Consider the following 23,057-nt stretch of genomic DNA (forward strand, 5'->3'; position numbering starts at 1 on the left):
AAGGAAACTTCAACCAACTCACAATGGGAATCCCAGGTTTTTTGGTTCCCTCAAACCACTTAAACGTACATATACTGTATTTAATGGTTGTGGGAAAGAAACTGCTCTTCCATTGAAACTAAAACAAATGGACTGTTCTAGAGTTCAATATGGCCATCTTTTAGGTCTTGGGAAGAAGACATTTCCTAAATGGTTCCTTGAGCAAAGCTTATCCACCTCACTTTTCTCCCAAAGAGCATCTCTCTCCCTTGCGAAGCCCACAGGAAGTCTCAGTGCTAGCACTTTCTCCACAGTTCTTTTTGTTCCTGTCATCTTGTCACTCTTCAGTGAAACTCAGCAAGCAGTGTGACAAGAGCCCTTAACGTTCAATGTTCAAGATTACAAGTGTGCCAGCTCCCTAGACACCCACCAGATACTGCCTTCATCTTTGGGTAAAGATTCTGATTTGACAAAAAGCAAATAACCTCAAAAGTATTGTATCGTATCATTTTTCTTGATGTTGAAAGGGACCTTGCGGAGACAGAGTAAGAATTTGGGGGGGCGGATATGAGGGATTGAAAATTAGCTTAGCCTGCTTTATAATTTGTGTATCTTGGTCTTGCCCCCGTGTTCTATCCTTCATTCACTCTGAAATAACAGACTCTTGTGAATCTCACTGTAGGTGGTTTGTCTGAGTAGAGCTTCTTGGTTTTTGTTAGGTGACATGGTGATCTTAAGACTTTTCCATGACTCCCAAAAGAGCCTTAGCTACTGCTGAGTTAGGTAGCCACAGTCATGTGGCCAAAGGTTTTTCTGTCTTTCGGAGGGGGGTGGCCTATGAGCTTTATATGTAGGTGACTTATTTACATGTGGCTGCTACCTTCTATGGCCATACGATCAGTGGTCCTCAAGTGATAAAAGCTTTTGTAGAACTCACTGAAGGTGGTTAATTAGAATCATGCAGTTCTGTTCTATGGGTACCAACACATGTGGAGGAAATTTAAAAATAATATGAAGTACACACACACTGTTCTTTTGTGGCTAGAGGAATTGCATAAGATCCTAAAAGAGGAACTATTGTTATTTTTTAGGTTTAAACAGTAAAATATTTTTTTCGCTGCTGTCATTATAAGTCAAATGGTAGCCAAGAGTCCTCCAAAAAATTATTTACAGTCTACACTAAAACAGGATATTGTCATTATTTATACAAACTGTTATGTTTGGATTATAAGATACTCACTGAACTCCGTCTTCAAATGCTTTGCTACTTGAGTTAGGATTTTCCTAATGGTAGGGATTCTGTTCTTGGAGGCAATGCAGATAGATATATTAGGAATAACAAGACAGTTAGGAAACATGTGTTCTTTCCTCTGGCAGGGAATTTCTCTGTGCTTAAGTTCCTCATTTGTAAAAAGGAGATAAGCAGTCTCTTACTCCTTCATCAGATAATTCCTGTAAGGTACAGCTGCATTCCTTGTTAGGCAGGTGCTTTGCAGAAAGGGAAGTATATAACGTCTGAAGAAATCATTAGGATTTAGAGTCCCAGGATTTTCCTCCTTCCCTTCTTAGACACTTTTGAGCACTGTGTCTAGGACTTGTGTAAGTCCCCCATAGTACTGGTTCCTGCCCTCAAAGAGCTCACAGTCTAATGTTGGGGGTGTTGGCAGGAAAAGGTCAGGCATATTAAAGGGAAATTGCAGTGCAATTTTGGAAATATGCACAGAGACTGATCCTGTAACCCAGACTGAGAAAGTAAGGCAAGGGTTCCAAGCGGAAGTCCTGCCAGAGCCGGGACTAGAAAGGTAAGGAAGAGTTGACAGGGAAAGGGGAGGAGAAGGACGTTCCAGGCAAACTGGACAGCAAGGAAAAGGTAGAGAGGTAAGAAACATGCAGTAGATGGAAAAGTATAGCTCCATTCTGGGTTGCTGAGACACAATGTACAAGGCTTCTGGGACAGAGTAGCTATCATTTGAAAGGTTGTGATTCAGAAAATTGTTGGAAGACTGTTCAGTGGATAGCTTTCAGAAAACATTCTGGGTTACCAGAGGCTCTGTATGTAATGTGTAAGGAGTGTTTTGGTGATGTGATGAGGGACTCGGACTTTATCGTGTAGCCCAAGAGTTTCTGGATGGAATTCGGTTATCCACTGTATTCATCAGGGTGTGTGTGTGTGTGTGTGTTTTGGAGAGAGGATTAATTGTATTCCTCAGATTTTTCAAAGGGGTCTGTGACTTAAAGAGTAAGCACCATTGCTGTAGGTTGTTGAGGGGTTAAACAGAGGGGTGACATGCTCTGATGCGTATTTTAGAAAGAGATTTCTGTAGACAGGATGGATGTCAAGCTGACGGGTCTACGGCAGGGAGGCCAGCTAGGAACTTGTGGGCAGTCGCCCAGGCCAGAGATGACCAGAGCTTGAATTGGGGCAATGGTAATAGAGATGTAGAGCTGCACATAGATTTAGGAATTACCAAGAGGTTAAAATGTCAAGGCTTGGCAACGGCCTGGCTGATGGGAAGTGAGGGAGGGGAGGAGTCAAAGATGGCTTCTGGGTTTCTGGCTTCGGTGACGGTAGCTTTGTTGCCACTACCTGAGAGGGAAGAGAAAGGAGAGGGTAGGTTTAGGAAGGACAAAGGAGAGTTTCGGAAGGACAAAGTGGGTTTAAGATTCCTGGGGCTGCCCAGATATGTAGCGATACACACTGGAGGGACGAATTCAAAACTCATGAGCAAACAGATGGCAGTTAAAATCGTGAGGATTTTCAGAAAAAAGAGCATAGAATGAGTGGAGGGGATGAGACCTTAGGGCTACCCACTTCTAAGGACTAACACTCTTGTATGTCTCCTCCTCTCCAGTAACAGCGCTGACTGTTTCTGGCCACCAGAATGCTGTGTGTGTGTGTGTGTGTGTGTATGTGTTGCAGGGGGTGTTCCCCACACCAAGCAATTCTCAGACACCAGCAGATGTCCTATAATTTCACTCAATTCTGACACTATCTACCTGGAAACAGCATCAGATCCCACAGGTGAGGGGTTCAGATCCTTCCTCTTGCCACTTCAGATGTCCATCCCAGGTCCGGGCTGTCCCCTGGACTTCAACCACGGGCTAGCAATCAGAGGTTTTCATGACCTCCCCTCCTTCAGGTTTGATCAATTTGCAACAGTAGCTTACAGAACTTACACAAGCATTTTACTTACTAGGTTAACAGTGTGTTATAAAAGGCTCTAACTTAGGAGCACCCAGATGAAAGAGATGCATTAGCGTAAGGTGTGTGGGAAGAGGGCGGGGCTTCCACACCCTCTCCGGGAAGCCCTCTCCTCGCACCACCACGTACGGGCTTGCCAACCTGGAAGCTCATCAAATCTCCCAGTCCGAGAGTACTTATGGAGTTTAATCAGCAGCTCCCCTTCTTCCCAGAGGTCAGTGGGTGGGACCAAAAGCTCCCACCCTCTGATTACTTGGTCTTTCTGGCTATCAGCCTCATCCTGAGGCCATCTAGGGACCCCACCCTAAGTCACCTCATTAGCATCAACTCCAGGGTGCGCTCAAAAAGGGCCCACCGTGGATAACAAGACACTCCTATCACTCGGGAAATTCTAAGCGTTTTAGGAGATTTGTGCCAGGAACCAGGACTAGTCAAATATATTTATTATACCACACCAGTCTGGTCTACTGCCCTCTTCTACAGCAGGTGAGGGAAATGGGGTCCAGAAAGGTTAAAGGACTTGCTGAAATTCAAAGTCATCCAAGCAGGTAACTCTCAAAAGAGGGGCTTGGAACTCAGACCTGGTAAGTCTTCTCCAGGTCTCTGTGTTTCCCAGGAGACTCAGCTTGGAGAACCCGAAAAGGAGGCGCCCTGACAGTCTTTGATTTGTTTTATGTCTAAATCCATCACCCTTTCTGTGGAGGAGATTTTTACTTTTACCTAAAATTTTATTTTTGATTGTTGCTAATTTTTTTTTTCTTACCCCCACCCCCACCCCAGCCCTGTCTCTTCAAAGCACACCACTTTGGGGACACTTTTCCAATTCCAAAGCTGTCATCATTGCTCAGACTGTGTTTGGAACTGGACTCTGGGAAGTGCTACCAGGGTTTGGGAATGGATTCTCATTAAGAACCTTAATCTCGGGCGCCTGGGTGGCTCAGTTGGTTAGGCGACTGCCTTTGGCTCAGGTCATGATCCTGGAGTCCCAGGATCAAGTCCCGCATTGGGCTCTCTGCTCGGCAGGGAGTCTGCTTCTTCCTCTGACCCTCCCCCCTCTCATGTGCTCTCTCTCTCATTCTTTCTCTCAAATAAATAAATAAAATCTTTAAAAAAAAAAAGATCCTTAATCTCAATGGTGGCAAATTCTTCCTTTGGCTTTTTAAAAAAGTCAGGTTTATTAAGGTACTATTTTCATATTGCAAATTTTACCCTTTTTAGTGTACGGTTCCCTGAGCTTACCCAACAACTATCATCATATAACTAGCACCACTATTAAGATACAGAACATTTCCATTCCCCCCAAAACTTCTCTTATTCTTCTTCATAGTTAATCAACCCCAATACCCATCTCCAACCTCTGGTGACCAATAATTTATTTTCTGTCCCTATAATTTTTCCTTTTCCAGAATGTCATGTAACTGGAATTTTATACTATGTAGACTTTTGAGTCTGTTTCTTCACATAGCATAATTATTTGAGAGTTATCCATCTTGTTACATATGTCAGTACTCAAAAACCAAAACTCAGTCAAGTACCGTTGAAGATCTAGTAACTTTTATTAAATGCTTCATGAATTGGACAGCACCCATCTAACGATTAGAGGGGAACTCCGGGAGCTATACAAAACAGAAGGATTTTATAGATAGACATGGGATGGAACAGTTAGCAAAAGAAAAGAAAAGATTGCTTCACACAAGGTCACCTTCCCTTAGGGAGACATACAGGGTGTCTTGTTAGGTGGATTACTTCATCTTTCTTTGGGGCATGGAGAGGGCCCTTGTGACAGATTAACTCATTGGAGCTGACCAGAAAATTTCTGAGTGGCTAGTTAAGACTACATTTCTAGGGAAGGTTGAAATTGCCATTAGGTTAAGTATTAAGCCCTGGTTTGGTGACTTGGCCATAGCATGAATAACTCTGTTTTGGGCCTGTGGTTTTCTTTTTAACAGTCCTTTTTTCCATTCTTTTGCTGAGTAGTATTTCATTGTTGGATGTGCCACAGTTTGTTTATCCATTAACCAGATGAAGTTCATTTGTTTGCTTCTAGTTTTTGGCAGTTATAAATAAAGCTGCTATAAATAATTGAATATAAGTTTTGGTGTGAGCATTGGTTTTAATTTCTCTTGGGTAAACACCTAAAAGTGGCAGTGTATTGCTGGAATGTATGCTCAGTGAATATTCAACTTTATGAGAAACTGCCAGTTTCTCAAAGTGATTGGACCATTTTTCATCCCCACTAACAATGTGTGAGAGTTGCAGTTGTTCAACATCATTGTCATCACTTGGAATGGTCAGTTTTTTGTCTTTGTTTTTTAACCCTTCTCATAGGGGTGTGACAATGTGTCATGGTGATTTTAATTTGCATTTACTTAATGACTAATGATGTTGGTCATCTTTCTATGTGCTTAATTGTCATCCTGTATTATGTTTGGTGAAGTGTTTCCTAAGATCTTTTGCCTATTTTTTTTTTTAATCAGGTTGTTTGTTTTGAAAATACTTTTTTCCAGTCTATGGCTTCTCTTTTCATTTTTTTTTTAAGGGAGCTTCTCTTGGGGAGCAGAAGTTATTAGTTTTGACGAAGTCCACTAGTGGAAAAATTAGCCCTAGACTAAACACTGCTCTGGTCCTACCTAACTGAGCTTAAAGAAAGACCTGAAAGGAACAAAGTGTCTACAATGAACTTAACTACATCCCATAAAAATGTTCAAAAATATGTAACAAATACATCTGACACCAGGTGAAATTCACAATGCCTGGTTTCCAGTCATAAATTAATAGACAAACAAAGGATTAAAAATTCAACCCACAGAGAACAATCAGTCATCCAAAAGGGACCCAGTAATGACATAGAATATAAAATTAGTAGACAAGAACATTAAAATAGTTGTTATATTATATTCCACATGGTTCTGAAACTAGAGGAAAGATTAGACATGTTAAGCAGGAACACAGTAAATATATTTAAAAAAATCACAGAAATTGGACTTCTAGAGATGAAAATTGCAATTACACTGGAAGGAGTTGACAGCAGATTGACTGCAGAAGAAAAGATTAGTGAACTTGAAGACAGCAATAGAAATAATCCAAAATGAACAGAGAGAAAAGACAAAATAAAATGAACAGAGAATCAGTGAGAACTTCAGCTGGTCAAATAGACATGTAAGTCTGCTGTCAGAATGTATCCTTTTTTTCTGGATGCTTTTAAGAGTTTCTCTTTATCATTGGCTTTAAGCAATTTGATTATAATGTACTTTTTGTAGTTTTTTTTCTGAGTCATGTGTTTGGGTTTTGTTGGGATTCTTAGATCTGTGGGTTTATCATTTACATCAGATTTGGACATTTTCTCCATTATTTCATCAGCTATTTTTTCTGACCTCCTTTTCCCCATTCTTTGCAATGATATGTATATTTGACCTCCAAAAGTGAGTAAAATATAAGACTTTTTATTGTCTAAACCCCTGTGAAAGATAATTGACTGTTTAAGGCAAAATAATAACAGTGACTTGTTTGGTTTATAACTTATGTTGAAGTGCAATGTATGATAGCAATAGTATAAAACCTGGGAGGGATGAAATTGAAATATACTATTGTAGGATCCTTATATTATATATGAGGTAGTATAACAGCACTTAAAAGACTGCATTAAGGTAAAGATGTATACTATAAACCTTAAGGCAAGTGCTAAAATAACAAAACAAAGCATTATGGCTAATAATCCAAGAAATGAGATGAAGTAGCATCATAAAATATCCTCACTTATTCCCAAAGGAGGCAGCAGATTGACTGCAGAAGAAAAGATTAGTGAACTTGAAGACAGCAATAGAAACAATCCAAAATGAAGCAGGCAGAAAAAGAGGAAAAGGGAAAAAAGAAGAGATGGAACAGATAGAAAACAAAGAATAATATGATAGATTTAAACCTAAGCATATCAATAATTTTATTAAATTTAAATAATCTACACATCACAATTAAAAGGTTGTCAGACTTGGTAAAAAAAAAAAAAAAAAGCAAGTCCCAACTATATGGTACATAAATAAAGCCAAACTTGGATATGAAGACACAAAAACGTTAAAAGTAAAAGGATGGGGAGGAGGAAATCCCATGTCAACACTAAGCAAAAGCTGGAGAGACTAAATAACAGACAAAGTACATTTCAGAGCAAAGAATATTAGTAGGGGCAAAAAGTCATATCATAATGCTATAAGGCTTGGATCATCAAAAGGACATAAAAATCTTAAACATTTATGCATCTAATAGCAGAGTTTGAAAATACATGGATCAAAATCTGATTGAACTGCCAAGAGAAATGGACAAATCCACAGTTATATTTAGAGAGTTCAACACTCCTTTGACAATTGATAGAAAAAAAAGAAATCAGTAGTTTATAGAAGACTTGAACAACAGTATCAACCAACTTAATCTAATTTACATCTATAGACTATTCCACTCAACAAGAGCTGAATGTACATTCTTTTCAAGTGCACACAATATACTTATCAAGCTGGGCCATATTCTGGACCATCAGACAAGCTTCAGTAAATTTTAAAAGATTCAAGACATACAAAATATATCCTGTGACTTCACTGGGAATTAAATTAGAAATTAATAACAAAAAGATATATGGAAGTCCTCAAATATTTGGAAACCAAAGAACACATTTCTAAATAATCCATGGGTCAAAGAAGTAACCAAAAAAGAAATGAGAGTGTATATTGAATTGAATAAAAGTGAAATGCATTATATTGGAATTTGTGGGATGCTCCTAAAACAGGACTAAAGAGGAATATAGTATTGGGCGCCTGGGTGGCTCAGTTGGTTGAGCGACTGCCTTCCGCTCAGGTCATGATCCTGGAGTCCCGGGATCAAGTCCCGCATCGGGCTCCCTGCTCGGCAGGGAGTCTGCTTCTCCCTCTGACCCTCCTCCCTCTCATGCTCTCTGTCTCTCATTCTCTCTCTCTCTCTCAAATAAATAAATCAAATCTTTAGAAAAAAAAAAGAGGAATGTAGTATTAAATTATTAATTATTAAATGGTTAGTAGCCTTAAATTTTAATGCTACAAATTCAAACTAATGAACTGGAATTCAAGCAGAAGCAAGGGGGAGGGCGCGGAAATAACAAATTAAACCCCATGTAAACAAAAGAAAGGAAACAAACATGATGAAAGTGAAAAACCAATGAAATAGGAAAAAAGGAGAAAATCAATTGCAACCAAGATGAATAAAAGATCAGTAATATTGGCTAGACTACTAACCAAACTGATTAGGAAAAAAGAGAAAAGACACATATTTCCAGCATCAGGAATAAGAGAGGCAACATCACTACAGAATCTATAGATACTAAAAGGATAATATGGAAATATTAACAACTTTCTGCCTATACTTTGACAACTTCCATTTAATGGAAAAAATTCCTTGAAAGATACATACTACCAAAGTTTATTCAAAGAAAATTGGTAACCTAAACAATGCTATACCTGTAAAGAAATTGAATTTGTAGTTAAAAATATTCCTGCAATGAAAACTACTGGGGCAGATGGCTTTACTGGGGAATCCATCAACTATTTAAAGAGGAAATAATACCAAATCTGTACAAATTTTTCCAGAAAATTTGAGAGAAGATAATGCTTCTCACCTCATTCTATGAGGCCGACTTTACTCTCATACCAAAACTGAAGATTTTAGAAGCAAAAAACAAAAATAAACCTACAGACCAGTAATTACCATGAATATAAATGCAAAAATGCTTAGCAATACTTTAACAAGCTGAATTTAATCATATATAAAAAAGATAATACATCATATCCAACTGGTTTATTTCAGGAAGGCAAGGTTGGTTAACATTTGCAAATGAATCAATATAGTTCACCATATTCACAGATAAAAAAGGCCACTAAAAAAACAAAATCAAAAACAAACCTATAGGATTATCTCAATAGATACCAAAAAATGCATTTGACCAAATACAACATCCGCTCCTAATAAAATCTCCCAGCAAACTAGGAATGGGAGTGATCCTCCTCCAATTAAGTAACAGCATCTATGAAAAACCTTTAGCAAACATCATACTTTTAATATCAAGTGGCTGAATATTTTCTACTAAGATCAGAAATAAGGCATGGGTGACTATTCTCACTACTTCTCTTCAAGTACTGCAGATTCTAACCAGAATAATAAGGCTAGAAAAGAAATGAAAGGCACCCAATTTGGAAAAGAAGAAGTAAAATTGTCTTTATTTGCAAACAACATGATCATCTATGTATAAAATCCTATAGAACTTACAAAGAAGTAATTACAACTGATAAGCAAGTTCGATAAGTTTGTAGGACAGAAGATCAGTGTAGAAATTCAATTTTGTTTCTATAACTAAGAATCAGAAATTGAAGTAAAAATGTCCAGAAAGATGAAATAGGGATAAAGAAAGGCAAGATCTGTACACTGAAAACTATAAAAAATTGCTAAGATAAATTAAAGGAGACCTAAATAAAGAGAGATGTACCATATGTATGTATTGTAAGACTCGGTATTGTTAAGATGTCAGTTTTACTCAATTGATCCAGTGAGTCAATACAATTTCTATCAAAATCCCTGCAGACCTTTTTGCAGATTTTGATAGACTGATTCTAAACTTAAAATGAAAATGAAAGAGACCTACAATACCCAAAACAACTTTGAAAAGAACAAAGTTGGAAAACTTACCATCTTGATTTCAAGGCTTATTATAAAGCAAGAATAATCAAGACAATGTGGAATTGGCATCTAGATAGACAAGTAGATCAATGGAAAAGTATAAGGACTTTAGAAATTAGAAATATGCAGTCAGTCATTTTCAATGAAGGTGTAGAGGTAATTCAGTGGAGAAATCATACTCTTTCAATGAATGGTGCTGAAACAATTGAATATTCACATGTAAATATAATCATATGAAAAGTTTTGATCCATGGTCATGCCATTTAAAAAGTTATAAAAAAAAATCATAGACCTAAATGTAAAACTAAAATGTACATTTAAAACCTGAAACTATAAAACTAGGAGAAAGCCTTTATAACCTTAGATGGAACAAAGATTTTTTAGATACAAAACCAAAAGCATGTTCCATAAAAGAAGGAATGATAAATTGGACATCTTCAAGATTAAGAATTTCTAGTCTTCAAAAGACAAGCCACAGATTGGCAGAAAATATTTGTCAATTACATATTTGACAAGGACTTGTATCCAGAATATATTTTTTAAAAGAACTCTCAAAACTTGAAGATGGCCATGTAAGTAAGAGGTTCCTGAACTCACTTTCTCCCCTGGACATACCAAATCTCCAGCTACACATAGAACAATGTTCTCTGAAAGAAATCCAGAAACTAACTGAGTGACTCCTACACATCACACAAATGAAGAAAAAACCCACATAGAAATGGGTGGAAAAGGCAGAGACACATGTCAATCTCACCAGAGCCCAATCTCTGACATAGCAATATACAATCGAAAGGAAACTCACAACTCTCAGCTTCTCCCTGAGGAATTAAGGGTTTGGATCCAACCTCTAGCATTCCTATCATTAAGACTTCCACTTGAGGGACAGACTCCCAAAACACATGGCTCTGAAAACCTATGGGGCTTGCATCTGTGAGACCGGCCAGATGGTAGCAAACAAAGAAACAGTTCTTTGGCCTTGGGAGGACTCCCTGTGGTTATACCCTTAGGGCTCAGTTCAGATGCAACAGACACAAATGCTATCTCCCAATCTTTCCCTTAAAGAAACCTGTTTGGAGCCTGAGGGCTAGGCTCCCAATTTAACACACATCTAAGAACTGACTGTGATCCTGCCCAAGACTGTGGGGGCTGGCAAGCACCATCTCCACATTTTTCCTCTGTTAGTATCTTCCTGAAAGGAACATGTGCTCATCTTTGGAGCCCTGGGTTTTGTGGGTGCCACCCAGAGGACTCACCCCTTAATTTCCTGGTGCTGGTGGCCAGCAGGGCTTGCATTGACCCAAGATGGTAGCAAACAAAGAAACAGTTCCTAAGAGGCTATCCCCCAGGACTCTGTGCAAAGGGAGCAGACAGAAACTTCCAGCTCCTGGTCTTTTCCTGAAAGAAGTCTATTTGCACACTTGAAAAACTATTGCCTGAGAGTCTGGCTTCCAAACACTCTTCATCTAGGTGCTAACTGAGATCCTCCCCTTTGATACACTGACAGGTCTTGGCATACCTTCACTATTAGAAGCCAGTAAGAACAAAAAAGGTGGCTTGGACAATCACAAAAGTTTGAGAGGCAACCAAGACCTAAGCCTGGACTGAATGATAAGGTTTATCTCCTACATGAGACCACTCTGTGAAGAGTGGGAGAGGTGGCTGTTTTATCCAGTGCACAGAAACCAACACAGAGAGTAAAGGAAAATGAAGAGGAATATGTTCCAAACAAAAGAACAAGATAAAACTCCAGAAACAAACCTTAGTGAAACAAAGATAAATTGTTTACCTATAAAGAGCTCAAATTAATGGTCATTGGGGCTCCACAGAAATACAAAAGATCATGACTACTATGAACACTTATATGCCAACAAATTGGACAATCTAGCAGAAATGGATAAGCTTCTAAAAGCATACAACCTTCCAAAGACTGAATCATGAAGAAACAGAAAATTTGAACAGAATTACTAGGAAGGAGATTGAATCAGTACTGAAAAACCTACCAACAAAGAAAATCCAGGACCAGATGGCTTCAGTGATGAATTCTACCAAACATTTAAGGAAAAATGAATACCAATCTTTCTCAAATTCTTCCTCCCCAAAAAAGAACAGAAGAAAACACTTACAAACTCGTTTTATGAGGCCAGCATAACCCTGATACCAAAACCAGGCAAAGACATTACAAGAAATGAAAATTACAGATCAGTATCCCTGAGGAAAATGGATGCAAAAATTCTCAACAAAATATCTGCAATCCAAGTTCAACAATACATCAAAAAGATCGTATGCCATATCTAACGGGATTTATTCCAGGGATGCTCAGATAGTTCAACATCTGCAAATCAATCAATGTGATACACCACATTAACAAAATGAAGGGTAAAAACCATATGATCATCTTAATAGATGCAGAAGAAGCTTTTTAAAAAATTCAACATCCATTCATGATAAAAACTTTCAACAAAGTAGGTTTAGACAGAATATACCTCAATGTAATAAAGGCCATATGTGACAAGCCCACAGCTAATATGTTCAGTGATTAAAAGGTAAAAGCCTTTCCTCTATCATTGGGAAGAAGACACGGATGCCTACTCTTCCCACTTTTGTTCAACATAGTACTGAAAATTTTTGTCAGAGCAGTTAGGCAAGAAAAAGAAATAAAAGGCATTCAAATCAGAAAGGAAGAAGTAAAACTGATTCTGTTTGCAAGTGGCATGATATTACATATATAAAACCCTAAAGACTCCATCCAAAAACTGTTAGAACTAATTAACAAATTCAGTAGACTTGTAGAATACAAAATCAATATATAAAATTCAGTTCTTGGTTCTATACACTCACAACAAACTATCAGGAAGAAAATTAAGAAAGGAATTCCATTTACAATTGCATCATAAAGAATAAAATATCTAGAAATAAATATAACCAAAGAAGTGAAAAATCTGTACACTGGAAAGTACAGATATTGATCAAAGAAATTAACTAAGACAGATAAATGGAAAGAATTTCTATGCTCATGGATTGGAAGAATTAATAATGTTTAAAATGTCCATACTATTTAAAGACATCTTCAGGTTCAATGCAATCTCTATCAAAATTCCAATGACATTTTTCACAAAAATAGAAAAAACAATCCTAAAATTTGTGTGGAACCACAAAAGACCCTAAATAACTAAAGCGATCTTGAGAAAGAACAAAGTGAAAGGCATCACCACTTTCTGATTTCAAACACTATTAACAAGCTATAGTATTCAAAACAGTACAGTATTGGCATAAAAACAGACACATAGATCAGTGGAACAAAATAAAGAGCCCAGAAATAAACTCATGCACATATGGTTAATGACAAAGGAGCCAAGTGTATACAGTCAAGGAAAGATAATCTCTTTAATAAAAGGTATTGGGAAACCTGGACAGCCACATGCAAAATAATGAAACTGGACCACTATCTTATACCATATACAAAAATCTCAAAATGGAATAAAGACTTGAACGTAAGACCTGAAATCATAAATCTCATAGAAGGAAACATAGGGGGTAATCTTGACATCAGTTTTAGCAAGATTAGATTTTTCAGATTTGACACCAAAAGCAAAGGCAACAAGAGCAAAAATAAATGAATGGGACTACATCAAACTAAAGAACTTTTGCATCGCAAAAGAAACCATCAACAATATGAAAAGGTAACCTATGGAATGGAAGAAAACATTTGCAAATTATGTATCTGATAAGGCATTAATATCCAAAATATGAAAAGAACTCCTACAACTCAATAGCAACAAAAAGAAAGAAAAAGAGAAAGAGAAAGGAGAAGAGAAGAAAAAGAAATCTGGTTAGAAAATGCACAGAAGAAATGAATGGACACTTTTTCCAAAGAGGACAGGATCACTAATCATTAGGGAAATGGAAATTGAAACCACAATGAAGTATTATCTAACACCTGTTAGAATGGCTGTCATTAAAAAGACAGAAGATGACAAGTGTTGGTGAGGATGTGGACAAAAGAGAAGCCTTGTGCATACTGGAGGGAATGTAAGGTGGTACAGCTACTGTGGAAAACAGTATATAAGTTACTAAAAAAAATAAACATAGAACGACCGTATGATCCAACAGTTCTCCTTCAGGGTACATATCTGAAGGAAGCAAAATCACTATCTCAAAGAAATATCTGCACCCCCATGTTCATTGCAGCACTTTTTGTAGTAGCCAAGATTTGGAAACAACTTCAGTGTCCATTGATGGATGAATGGATAAAGAAAATGTGAGATACACAGATAGATAGATATAAATCTACTATATATACTGTTTTCCACAATAGCTGTTCCACCTTACATTCCCTCCAGTAGCGCACAAGGCTTCTCTTTTGTCCACATCCTCACCAACACTTGTCATCTTCTGTCTTTTTAAGGATGGCCATTCTAACAGGTGTCAGATAATATTTCATTGTGATTTCAATTCTCATTTCCCTAATGATTAGTGATGCTGTCCTCCTTGGAAAAAGTGTCTATTGATTTATTCTGCACAGTTTCCAACCAGATTTCTTTTTCTTTTCTTTTCTTTTTTTATTGGTATTGAGATAGGTATACATCTATTTATCTAACTATGAATACTATTCCACCGTAAAAAGGAAATAAAGAAATCCTGCTATTTTTGACAACATGAATGGACCTTGAGGGCATTATGCTAAGTGAAATTAGTCAGAGAGAGTAAAACAAATACTGCATGATCTCACTTTTATGTAGAATCTAAAAAACCAAACCCACAGAAAGAGAGAATGGATTGGTGGTTGCCAGAGGCATGGGTAGGGGGCGGGAGAAATAGGTGAGGGTGGTTAAAAGGTACAAACGTCCAGTTATAAAATAAGTAAATTCTAGGGATGTAATGTATAACATGGTGACTATAGTTACCAGTCCTCTGTTATATATTTAAAAGTTTCTAAGAGAGTAGATCTTAAAAGTTCTCAGCACAAGAAAAAAATTGTTCCTATGTGAAACTTATTGTGGTGATCATGTTGTAATGTATACGTATATCAAATCATTGTGTTGTATACCTTAACCTTATACAATGTTATATGTTGACAATATTACAATAAAACTGGGAGAAAATACTGTCAAAACTCAATAATAAGAAAATAAGCACCCCAATTTTAAGAGATTTGATGTGGGCAAAATATGTGAACAGACACACTGCCAAAGAATATATGGTATGTCATAGAAGCATCTGAAAGGGTGCTCAACATCATTAGTAGGAAAATAGATATTAAAACCACAATGATTTATTATATACTTACCACGATGGCTAAAATTAAAAATTCTCATCATGCCAAGTGTTGGTGAGGATGTGACTTCCACAGCTGGAATTCCCATACAATGACAATAGGAATATAAAATGATACAACCTCTTTGGAGAGCAGTTTGGCACTTAGAAAGAGACATAGACACCTCGCCTATGACCTGGGTGCTCCAATCCTTGGTATTTAGTCAAGAAAAATAAAAGCATATGTCCATACCAAGACTTTTATACAAATATTCATAGCAGTGTTACTTGTAAGAGGCTAAAAGTGGAAACAGTCCAAATTCTATCCACACATAAATGAATTAAAATATTGTGTTGTATCTACATAGTAGACTACTACTTGTCAGTTAAAAGGAATGAACTACTGATATATACTACAGTAGGGATGAATCTAAAAATAATACAGAGTGAAAGAAGCCAGACAAAAAAAGAAATTTCATACTATGTGATTCCGTTTACATGAAATTCTGGAAAATTCAAGCTAATCTATGGTGACAGGAGATCAGAGGTTGCTTGACATGCGGTTGCGGGGTGAGTAGGAGGGAGGGATTACCAAGGGGCATGTGGAAACTTTTTTTTTTTAAAGATTTTATTTATTTATTTGAGAGAGAGAGAATGAGAGAGAGCACATGAGAGGGGGGAGGGTCAGAGGGAGAAGCAGACTCCCCGCCGAGCAGGGAGCCCGATGCGGGACTCGATCCAGGGACTCCAGGATCATGACCTGAGCCGAAGGCAGTCGCTTAACCAACTGCGCCACCCAGGCGCCCATGTGGCAACTTTTAGAGGTGAATAAGTTCACTATCTTGACTATGATGACTGTTTTACAGACAGATTTGTATTTACATCAAAACTTACCAAATTATACACTTTAAATTATGTTCAACTTATTGTGTATTAATTATACTGAATAAACTATTTGAAAAAAGAGTAGGGAGATAAAAACACTAGGAAGTAGGGCAGGGAAGGTTCTTAAGCTCTCTTTAATCTTTTTATTCCCCTTGGTCCCTTGAAATTGTTCTTACTTGATTTCTTTTTTTTCCTTTCTTTTAAAAGACTAGGGGCTGGGGCACCTGACTGGCTCAGATGAAAGAGCATGCAACTTGTTTTTTTTTTTAAGATTTATTTATTTATTTGAGAGAGAAAAAGAGAGCACGAGCATGTGAGTGGGGGGAAGGCAGAAAGAGAGGGAGAGAATTCAAGCAGACTGTTAAGAGCATGCAGCTCTCAATCTCGGGGTCATGAGTTCGAGCCCCACGTTGGGTGTAGAGATAGCTTAAAATAAAAAGAAAAGGAAAGAAAAGACTAGGGGCTATATTAAGGGAAATCAAAAACACATAATGACTAAATGCTGATGAAATTGTTGTAAAACAATTACATTCTCACCTTACATGTGGCTATATAAATTGGTATAGCACCTTTGAAAAACCAAATGGCAATGTATATCAAGAACCATTTAAATATATCCTTTTATATGTTTATGTCCTTTAATCCACTAGTTCCATTTCCAGAAATGTATACTAAAGAAATAATATATTTTTTAAAGGTTTTATTTGACAGAGAGGGAGAGAGAGCACAAGCAGGGGGAGTGGCAGGCAGAGGGAGAGGGAGAAGCAGGCTTCCCGCTGAGAAGAGAGCCTGATGTGGGACTCGTTCCCAGGACCGTGGAATCATGACCTGAGCCAAAGGCAGATACTGAGCCACCCAGGCACCCAAGAAATAATATTTTAAAAGTGAAACACTTAGATAAAAAAACAGTGAAAAGCTTAGTGTAGTATTTTATTTTATTTCATTTTTTCACAGATTTATTTATTTATTTATTTATTTATTTATTTATTTATTTATTTATTTATTTGAGAGTGAGCATGCACATGCACATGAGCAGGGGGAGGGACAGAGGGAGGAGAGAGAGAATCCCAAGCAGACTACTGCTGAGCGTGGAGCCTGACACCGGGCTCAATCTCACAACCCTGAGATCATGATCTGAGCCAAAATCAGGAGTCTGATGCTTAACTGACTGAGCTACTCAGATGTCCCTTAGTGAAATATTTTAAATGGCAAGAGGGCAAAAAAAAAAAACCCTAAAATGTATAACAGCAAGGGAATGATTAGGTCATTTTTTTTTAGTGCCACCAAAGGAAAGCAAATCAATTGCATCTAGTAACATAAGAAGTGCTTATATATTATTTTCAAAATCAGAATATAAAATGATTTGTACTCGATTAATGCAATTAGTTAACTATGTTCACAGATGGGAAAGGTTCTAGAGAAATGAAAATGGTTTATTTGTTAGGATGTCAGGATTTAGGGTGAATTTTCACTTACAGTTCTACTTGTATTGCTATGACTTCTTTAATAAGTAATAAAATAATAAAGACAGATGAAAACAAACCAGTGAATATGTCTTAATATGTAGTTCTCATAGCTACGATACTGAGATTTTAATCAGATTACAAGGTACAAAGATGGGGCGCCTGGGTGGCTCAGTCGTTAAGCGTCTGCCTTCGGCTCGGGTCATGATCCCAGGGTCCTGGGATCGAGCCCCGCATCGGGCTCTCTGCTCAGCCGGGAGCCTGCTTCTCCCTCTCCCACTCCCCCTGCTTGTGTTCCCTCTCTAGCTGTCTCTCTTTCTGTGTGTCAAATAAATAAAATAAAATCTTTAAAAACAACAACAACAAGGTACAAAGATGGTTGAACACATACATTTACCTTCCACCAAGAGTTCACTCAAATGACAAAATTTTTTAAAGACATAAACTTAAAAGGACAAAGACACTGGAGAGGCAGAAAATAAAATTTAGAGAGATTTAAAACACATGAAGAAAGCTGAATCAAAAGCTGCAGGATGAGAAAGCTGAAAAGCAACCTGATTTCCATTGTAGGACACCCCAAAAGAGCATAAGTTGCCAGCATCAGCTCCCAGAACCTGGGCAGCCAACATGAGAGAGGACTCTTCTCTGGGGGATCTGGATTAGCCCATGAGAAAATCTAAAGGTAACCATATAGAGAAGATGGGGCAGCAGGTCACACAGTGCCCACAGAGCTTACAATGAACACTTTGGACTTCATTCTTATATATGAGCACACTGTCAAGGATCATCAGTCATTTGGGAAAAAAACATCCAAATGCTAGAACAGAAAGTGAAGGAGAGAGGAAGAATCAAAGAAATAATTCAAGAAAACTTTTCCAAAGAGAAGAATATGAGTTTCTGGATTGAAAAGGCCCACTGAGCATCTAGCATAATGGATGAAAATAGACTCTCAGTATGGCATATAATTCTAAAGATTTTAGTGCACAAAGAAAAGATTTCACAAGCATCCATAAAGAAGAAAAAATTGCTTGTGTGCAAATAATATTCCTCATTTGCTCTACCCTTATTTCAAATGCTCAGGAGCACAGTGGACAGGACTGCTCTAAGTACCTCTGTTCCTGATTTATAGTAAGACTTGCCTTTTATGAAGTTATATATCATACATACTTTCCTGTTGGCCTCCTTTGCCTGATTACATTTTGTTTTGTTGTTTTGTTGTGAAATGAATACATACTTTCTTTTCAAGGTGTGCATGTATCAACATCATTGTCTTTATTTTGTTTTACAGTTGTTTTTTCAGCAATGATATTTGAGACTATTACAAATCAAGATCTGCCTGTGATCAAGTGTGTTTTAATCAATCATAAGAACAATGATTCATCACTGGGGATATCATCATCGTATCCCATGGTAAAGTAATATTAAAATTCTAACTTTAGCTATTTTCTCTAGAGGCCATATTTTGTAAGCTATCAAGGCCTACCATGGCTATAGGGTTTTTTTTGTGTGTGTATTTAAAAATATTATGTACTCATATGCACTCCATTTCATCCAGAGTCATGTTCTCTCCTAGTTTGGATTCAGGAAAGACACAGATACTCAGCATGAATAAGTAACAGGAATTACCTTTGTAACAGGAATTACCCTTTCTCCTTAAAGAGAATCCAGGCTTCTCCCTCAAACCCGAGTCCCTAATTTCCAACTGCCTCCTGGATCTAGATAAAAACAGGTTTTCCATTTGCTCATTAAAAACCACCTATATAATTTATTTCATTTCTATTTCCCCAAACCTGCTCCAGTATTATACTTGTATTAATTGATTTCTGTTTATGGGCCTGTCCAGTTCCCAAGCTTGAAAGGTCAGCATTGTTTTGGACTACTTCAGCTCTTTACCTTCACATTCGGTCAGTTACCAAGTCTTGTCAATTTCCTTTCTTTGATAATTCTCATATAATCACCTCATATTCTCTGGTCTCACAGCTACTTCCTTCATTAACTCCCCCATAATCACAATAATATCACAAGTGGCTTCTTCCTTCTACAGTTCATCTCCGATGGGGCTGCCAGACTGTTCTTTCTGAAGCACGGCTACATCCTTTACTGCCTGCCTTAGAACCTTCAGTGACTTCCCATTAAACTGACATGCAAATTGCTCCATCATCTGACTCTGGCTCCTTCAGGTTCCAAATTTGTTTTTCATTACCCTTCTCCTTCATGCAATTCATCTAACAGCTTAGGTATGTACTCAAAGGAAGGAAGCTTAAATAATAGAGAACTGAAAATATTAGAAATATATAACAAAAAGTGAATATAAAGTAGCCAATTCCATGAACATTTCCAGGTAAGGATTCATACCAATATATATAGTCAGTCTGTTTTCTTCTACATAGACAAGAATACATAAACACATAACATACACTGCATGATGCCCTGGGGACTTCACTCCCCACCCCCTTAAGATCAGAGATATTAAAAATATTCTCAAACTTAAAACATAGTGTGAAATAGGTTTCTGTAACATTCTATGTGAATGGAAAACTGATTTAACACATGATTTTTTTTTTTATGCCAGAAGCATGGCTGGTTTTAATTTTTTAACAGATACTGGCATCAAATAATTAAGATATTTTGCATACACAGTATTTCATTGTGAACCAAAAATGTTGGTATTATTTGCTATGCTGTTTTAAACTTTCAGTGTCTTTTCAACTTAAGAAAATAGCTGCACACATTTAAGTGTTTTCTTATAAAACACAATCTTTAAAAAAAGCTAATAATTGGTCTTGGTTCCTAGTGTTAAGTCCTGCGTTATTTTTTTTCATATAGTATAAGTTATATTCTTATGCAATATTTAGGATCGTATTAAGACCTAGTAGCTCTCAAACAACATTAAACAGCTAATCCTACAAATCCTAGATGAAGCAAAGATGAGCAGTCTGCACAATGTGCTTTCACCTTCCTGAAGTTGAAGCTGCTCCTTTGGGGCATTTTCCCACCTTAGTGGGAAGTGTATTGTTAGGGAAGCAGGGCTCTTTAAAAAAATGGTTTTGATTTCTTCCACAGTTCACATTGCTCAGATGAGACATCTTTCTGAGACTCTTACAGTTCAGGAGTGTTTTGTGTTTTGTGTGTTTTTTTTTTTAAGATTTTATTTGTTTATTCGACAGAGAGAGACACAGCGAGAGAACACAAACAGGGGGAGAGGGAGAGGGAGAAGCAGGCTTCTTGCAGGGCAGGGAGCGTGATGTGGGGCTCGATCCCAGGATCCCAGGATTATGACCTGAGCCGAAGGCAGATGCTTAACGACTGAGCCACCCAGGCGCCCCCAGGAGTGTTTTGAATAACCAAACATTCTGGTAGACAAAACTTGCCAATGTAACTCTAATAAATAAGCAACTACATCCTTAGCTGTATTACCGATATAACCTGGAACCAAAATAAGATGATTTTACTGTTCCTACAATCCACTTAATTGTTGTTTAAAATCTGAATGTTTTCACCATTTATCATTTCTGTTTGAAGAAGAATGTGGTGTATGCTGGGTTTCTCCACTGCAAAGTTACTCTTTTTTTCTTTGTAATTAGCAAGTATTTGGGGGAAGATGCAAATATCCCGTTTCTCCTCTAATTTTCACCTGTTGATTTTAGCACCCATTGGTGGATCTTGCCTACAACAGTTATTACTGTGATGTTTGCCTAATGGTGATTTTCTTTTTCCCTTATTCCCTCTACATGTCTAAATTGGAGTTGTGTGAGGAAGAGCTATCTCTTCTCTCCATTTTATTTATTTATATCAGTATGGACTCAGAGATATTTATTTTATTCTATGACTTATAACCCAAGACTATCAATTTTATTTTGTTGCTCAGATTTGTCCAGTTTTGGCCATTGGGAGCTACTTCACGATGACTTCTGTGTCCTTTCAACTTGTGCCCAGTTTTCTCAAGCACTTCCTTACTTCCTGGTGCTACATCAGGCTCATCTTGCATTTTTCCTTACCATAGCCCTGGAATTAGCCACTTCTCCAAAAAAGCACTGGTTTTTTGGAGGATAGTATATAGAAACCAAGGTCTGAGAGCTGGGTTTGCTCATTGCCTCTGGGCCCTCTAGGAAATGTATGTATGTATACTACCCTCCCCCCCAACACACACAACACTATTTATCTCTTTATCACCTCTACATCTACGTACTTACCTATCTTATATCACCATAAATTCATGCTGATAATTCTGATCTCAATTCAGCATCAAAGGGTTTATTCTACCTTTTCCTCTTTCCATATTTGTACTTCCCTCTCTGATAGTAAGAAACCTGGTTCTCATTATCTATAATAATTGACTTATGTAAACCTGGTATATACATAAACTAATTTCAGAATTGCTAACCCACATTCCAGTGAGAAACAGATTTACTAACTAGAATACAGTCTTTGTGTACAATTCTTTTTGTCTTTAATCTTACAGTATCTGATGTGTTTTTCAGTTACTTATTTTAGTTCTTTTCTTTCTCACCCCCTTCACCATGGTTACGTTATTTATCTGTAATATAATTAAATTTTTTTTGGTATTCCATTTTGAGTTCCCCCAAAATCCTGGTTGGTTTTAATTGTTTATTTTTTTGAATATGTGAAACATGATTATGGTCCTAAAATCCAAAGGCATATAAAAAGATACACTCAAAGAAGTATTACTCCCTCTTCATATCTATAACCAAGTTTCCATCCTTTTCCCACTTACCTCTTGTATGTAGCCAATCCCTTCAGATTTTTTTTTTTTTTTTTTTAGAGAGAGAGAGAGAGTATGTACGGGTGGCAGGGGGAGGGGTAGAGGGAGAGAGAGAATCCCAAGCAGGCTCCATGCCCAGTGTGGAGCATGACAAGGAGCTTGATCCCATGACCCTGAGATCATGACCTAAACAGAAATCAAGAGTTGGATGCCTAACTGACTCAGCCACCCAGGTGCCCCCACTTTAGATTTTTTTTTATCTTATTCCTAGATTTCTTGTGCACAAATGGGCAGATACATGTGTATTTTCTCAATCCCCTTCTTTCTTACATGAGGTGTAGTGTACATGAAAGTTTATACTTTTTTCACTTTTCTTCACCTAACAGTATATCCAGGAGATCACTCCAAATCAGTTCATGGACATTGTCCTCAGACTTCTTTATAGCTGCATAGTACTCCATTATATGGAAGTATCATGGTTTATTCAACCACTCTTCTGTGTATGAGCATTTAGGTGGTTTCTAGTATTTTGCAATTACTTGTTTATAGGTATAGTCCTTGAAGTGGGATTGCTGGCTCAAAGGATGAGTGCACACGTAGTTTCATTAGCTATTACCAAATGTTCCTCCAAAAGGGTCACACTGGCTTGCATTCCTCCAGAAATGTATGAGAATAGCTGTTTCTTCACAGCTATTATTCACGCAATGTGTTGTCATACTTAAAATTTTGGGCAGGTTGATAGATGAGAAGTGTGATATCTCAGTGTTGTTTTAATTTACGTCTTATAATTATAACTGAGTTTGAACATTTTATTCATATCTTCAAGGGCTATTCTTTATATCTTTCTTGGGTTAATTGTCTATTC

The 23,057-nt window shown here is 37.4% G+C and overlaps 1 protein-coding gene across 1 annotated transcript in view; it reads left to right on the forward strand.

The window, feature by feature from the left end:
• The first annotated feature begins 2,517 nt into the window (after positions 1–2,517).
• The window catches only part of FLT3 (fms related receptor tyrosine kinase 3), a 66,920-nt gene continuing 46,380 nt past the window's right edge, over positions 2,518–23,057 (forward strand). Inside the window, exons 1-2 of the mRNA XM_045868528.3 lie at positions 2,518–2,590; positions 18,758–18,879. Of these exons, the coding sequence (XP_045724484.3) occupies positions 2,518–2,590; positions 18,758–18,879 (195 nt within the window). The remainder of the gene's footprint in view (positions 2,591–18,757; positions 18,880–23,057) is intronic.

This window comes from Mirounga angustirostris, unplaced genomic scaffold (genome assembly GCF_029215605.1).
Source record: "Mirounga angustirostris isolate CCGP_5_RB_7025 unplaced genomic scaffold, mMirAng1.0.hap1 SCAF_3, whole genome shotgun sequence".
Classification (NCBI taxonomy): domain Eukaryota; kingdom Metazoa; phylum Chordata; class Mammalia; order Carnivora; family Phocidae; genus Mirounga; species Mirounga angustirostris.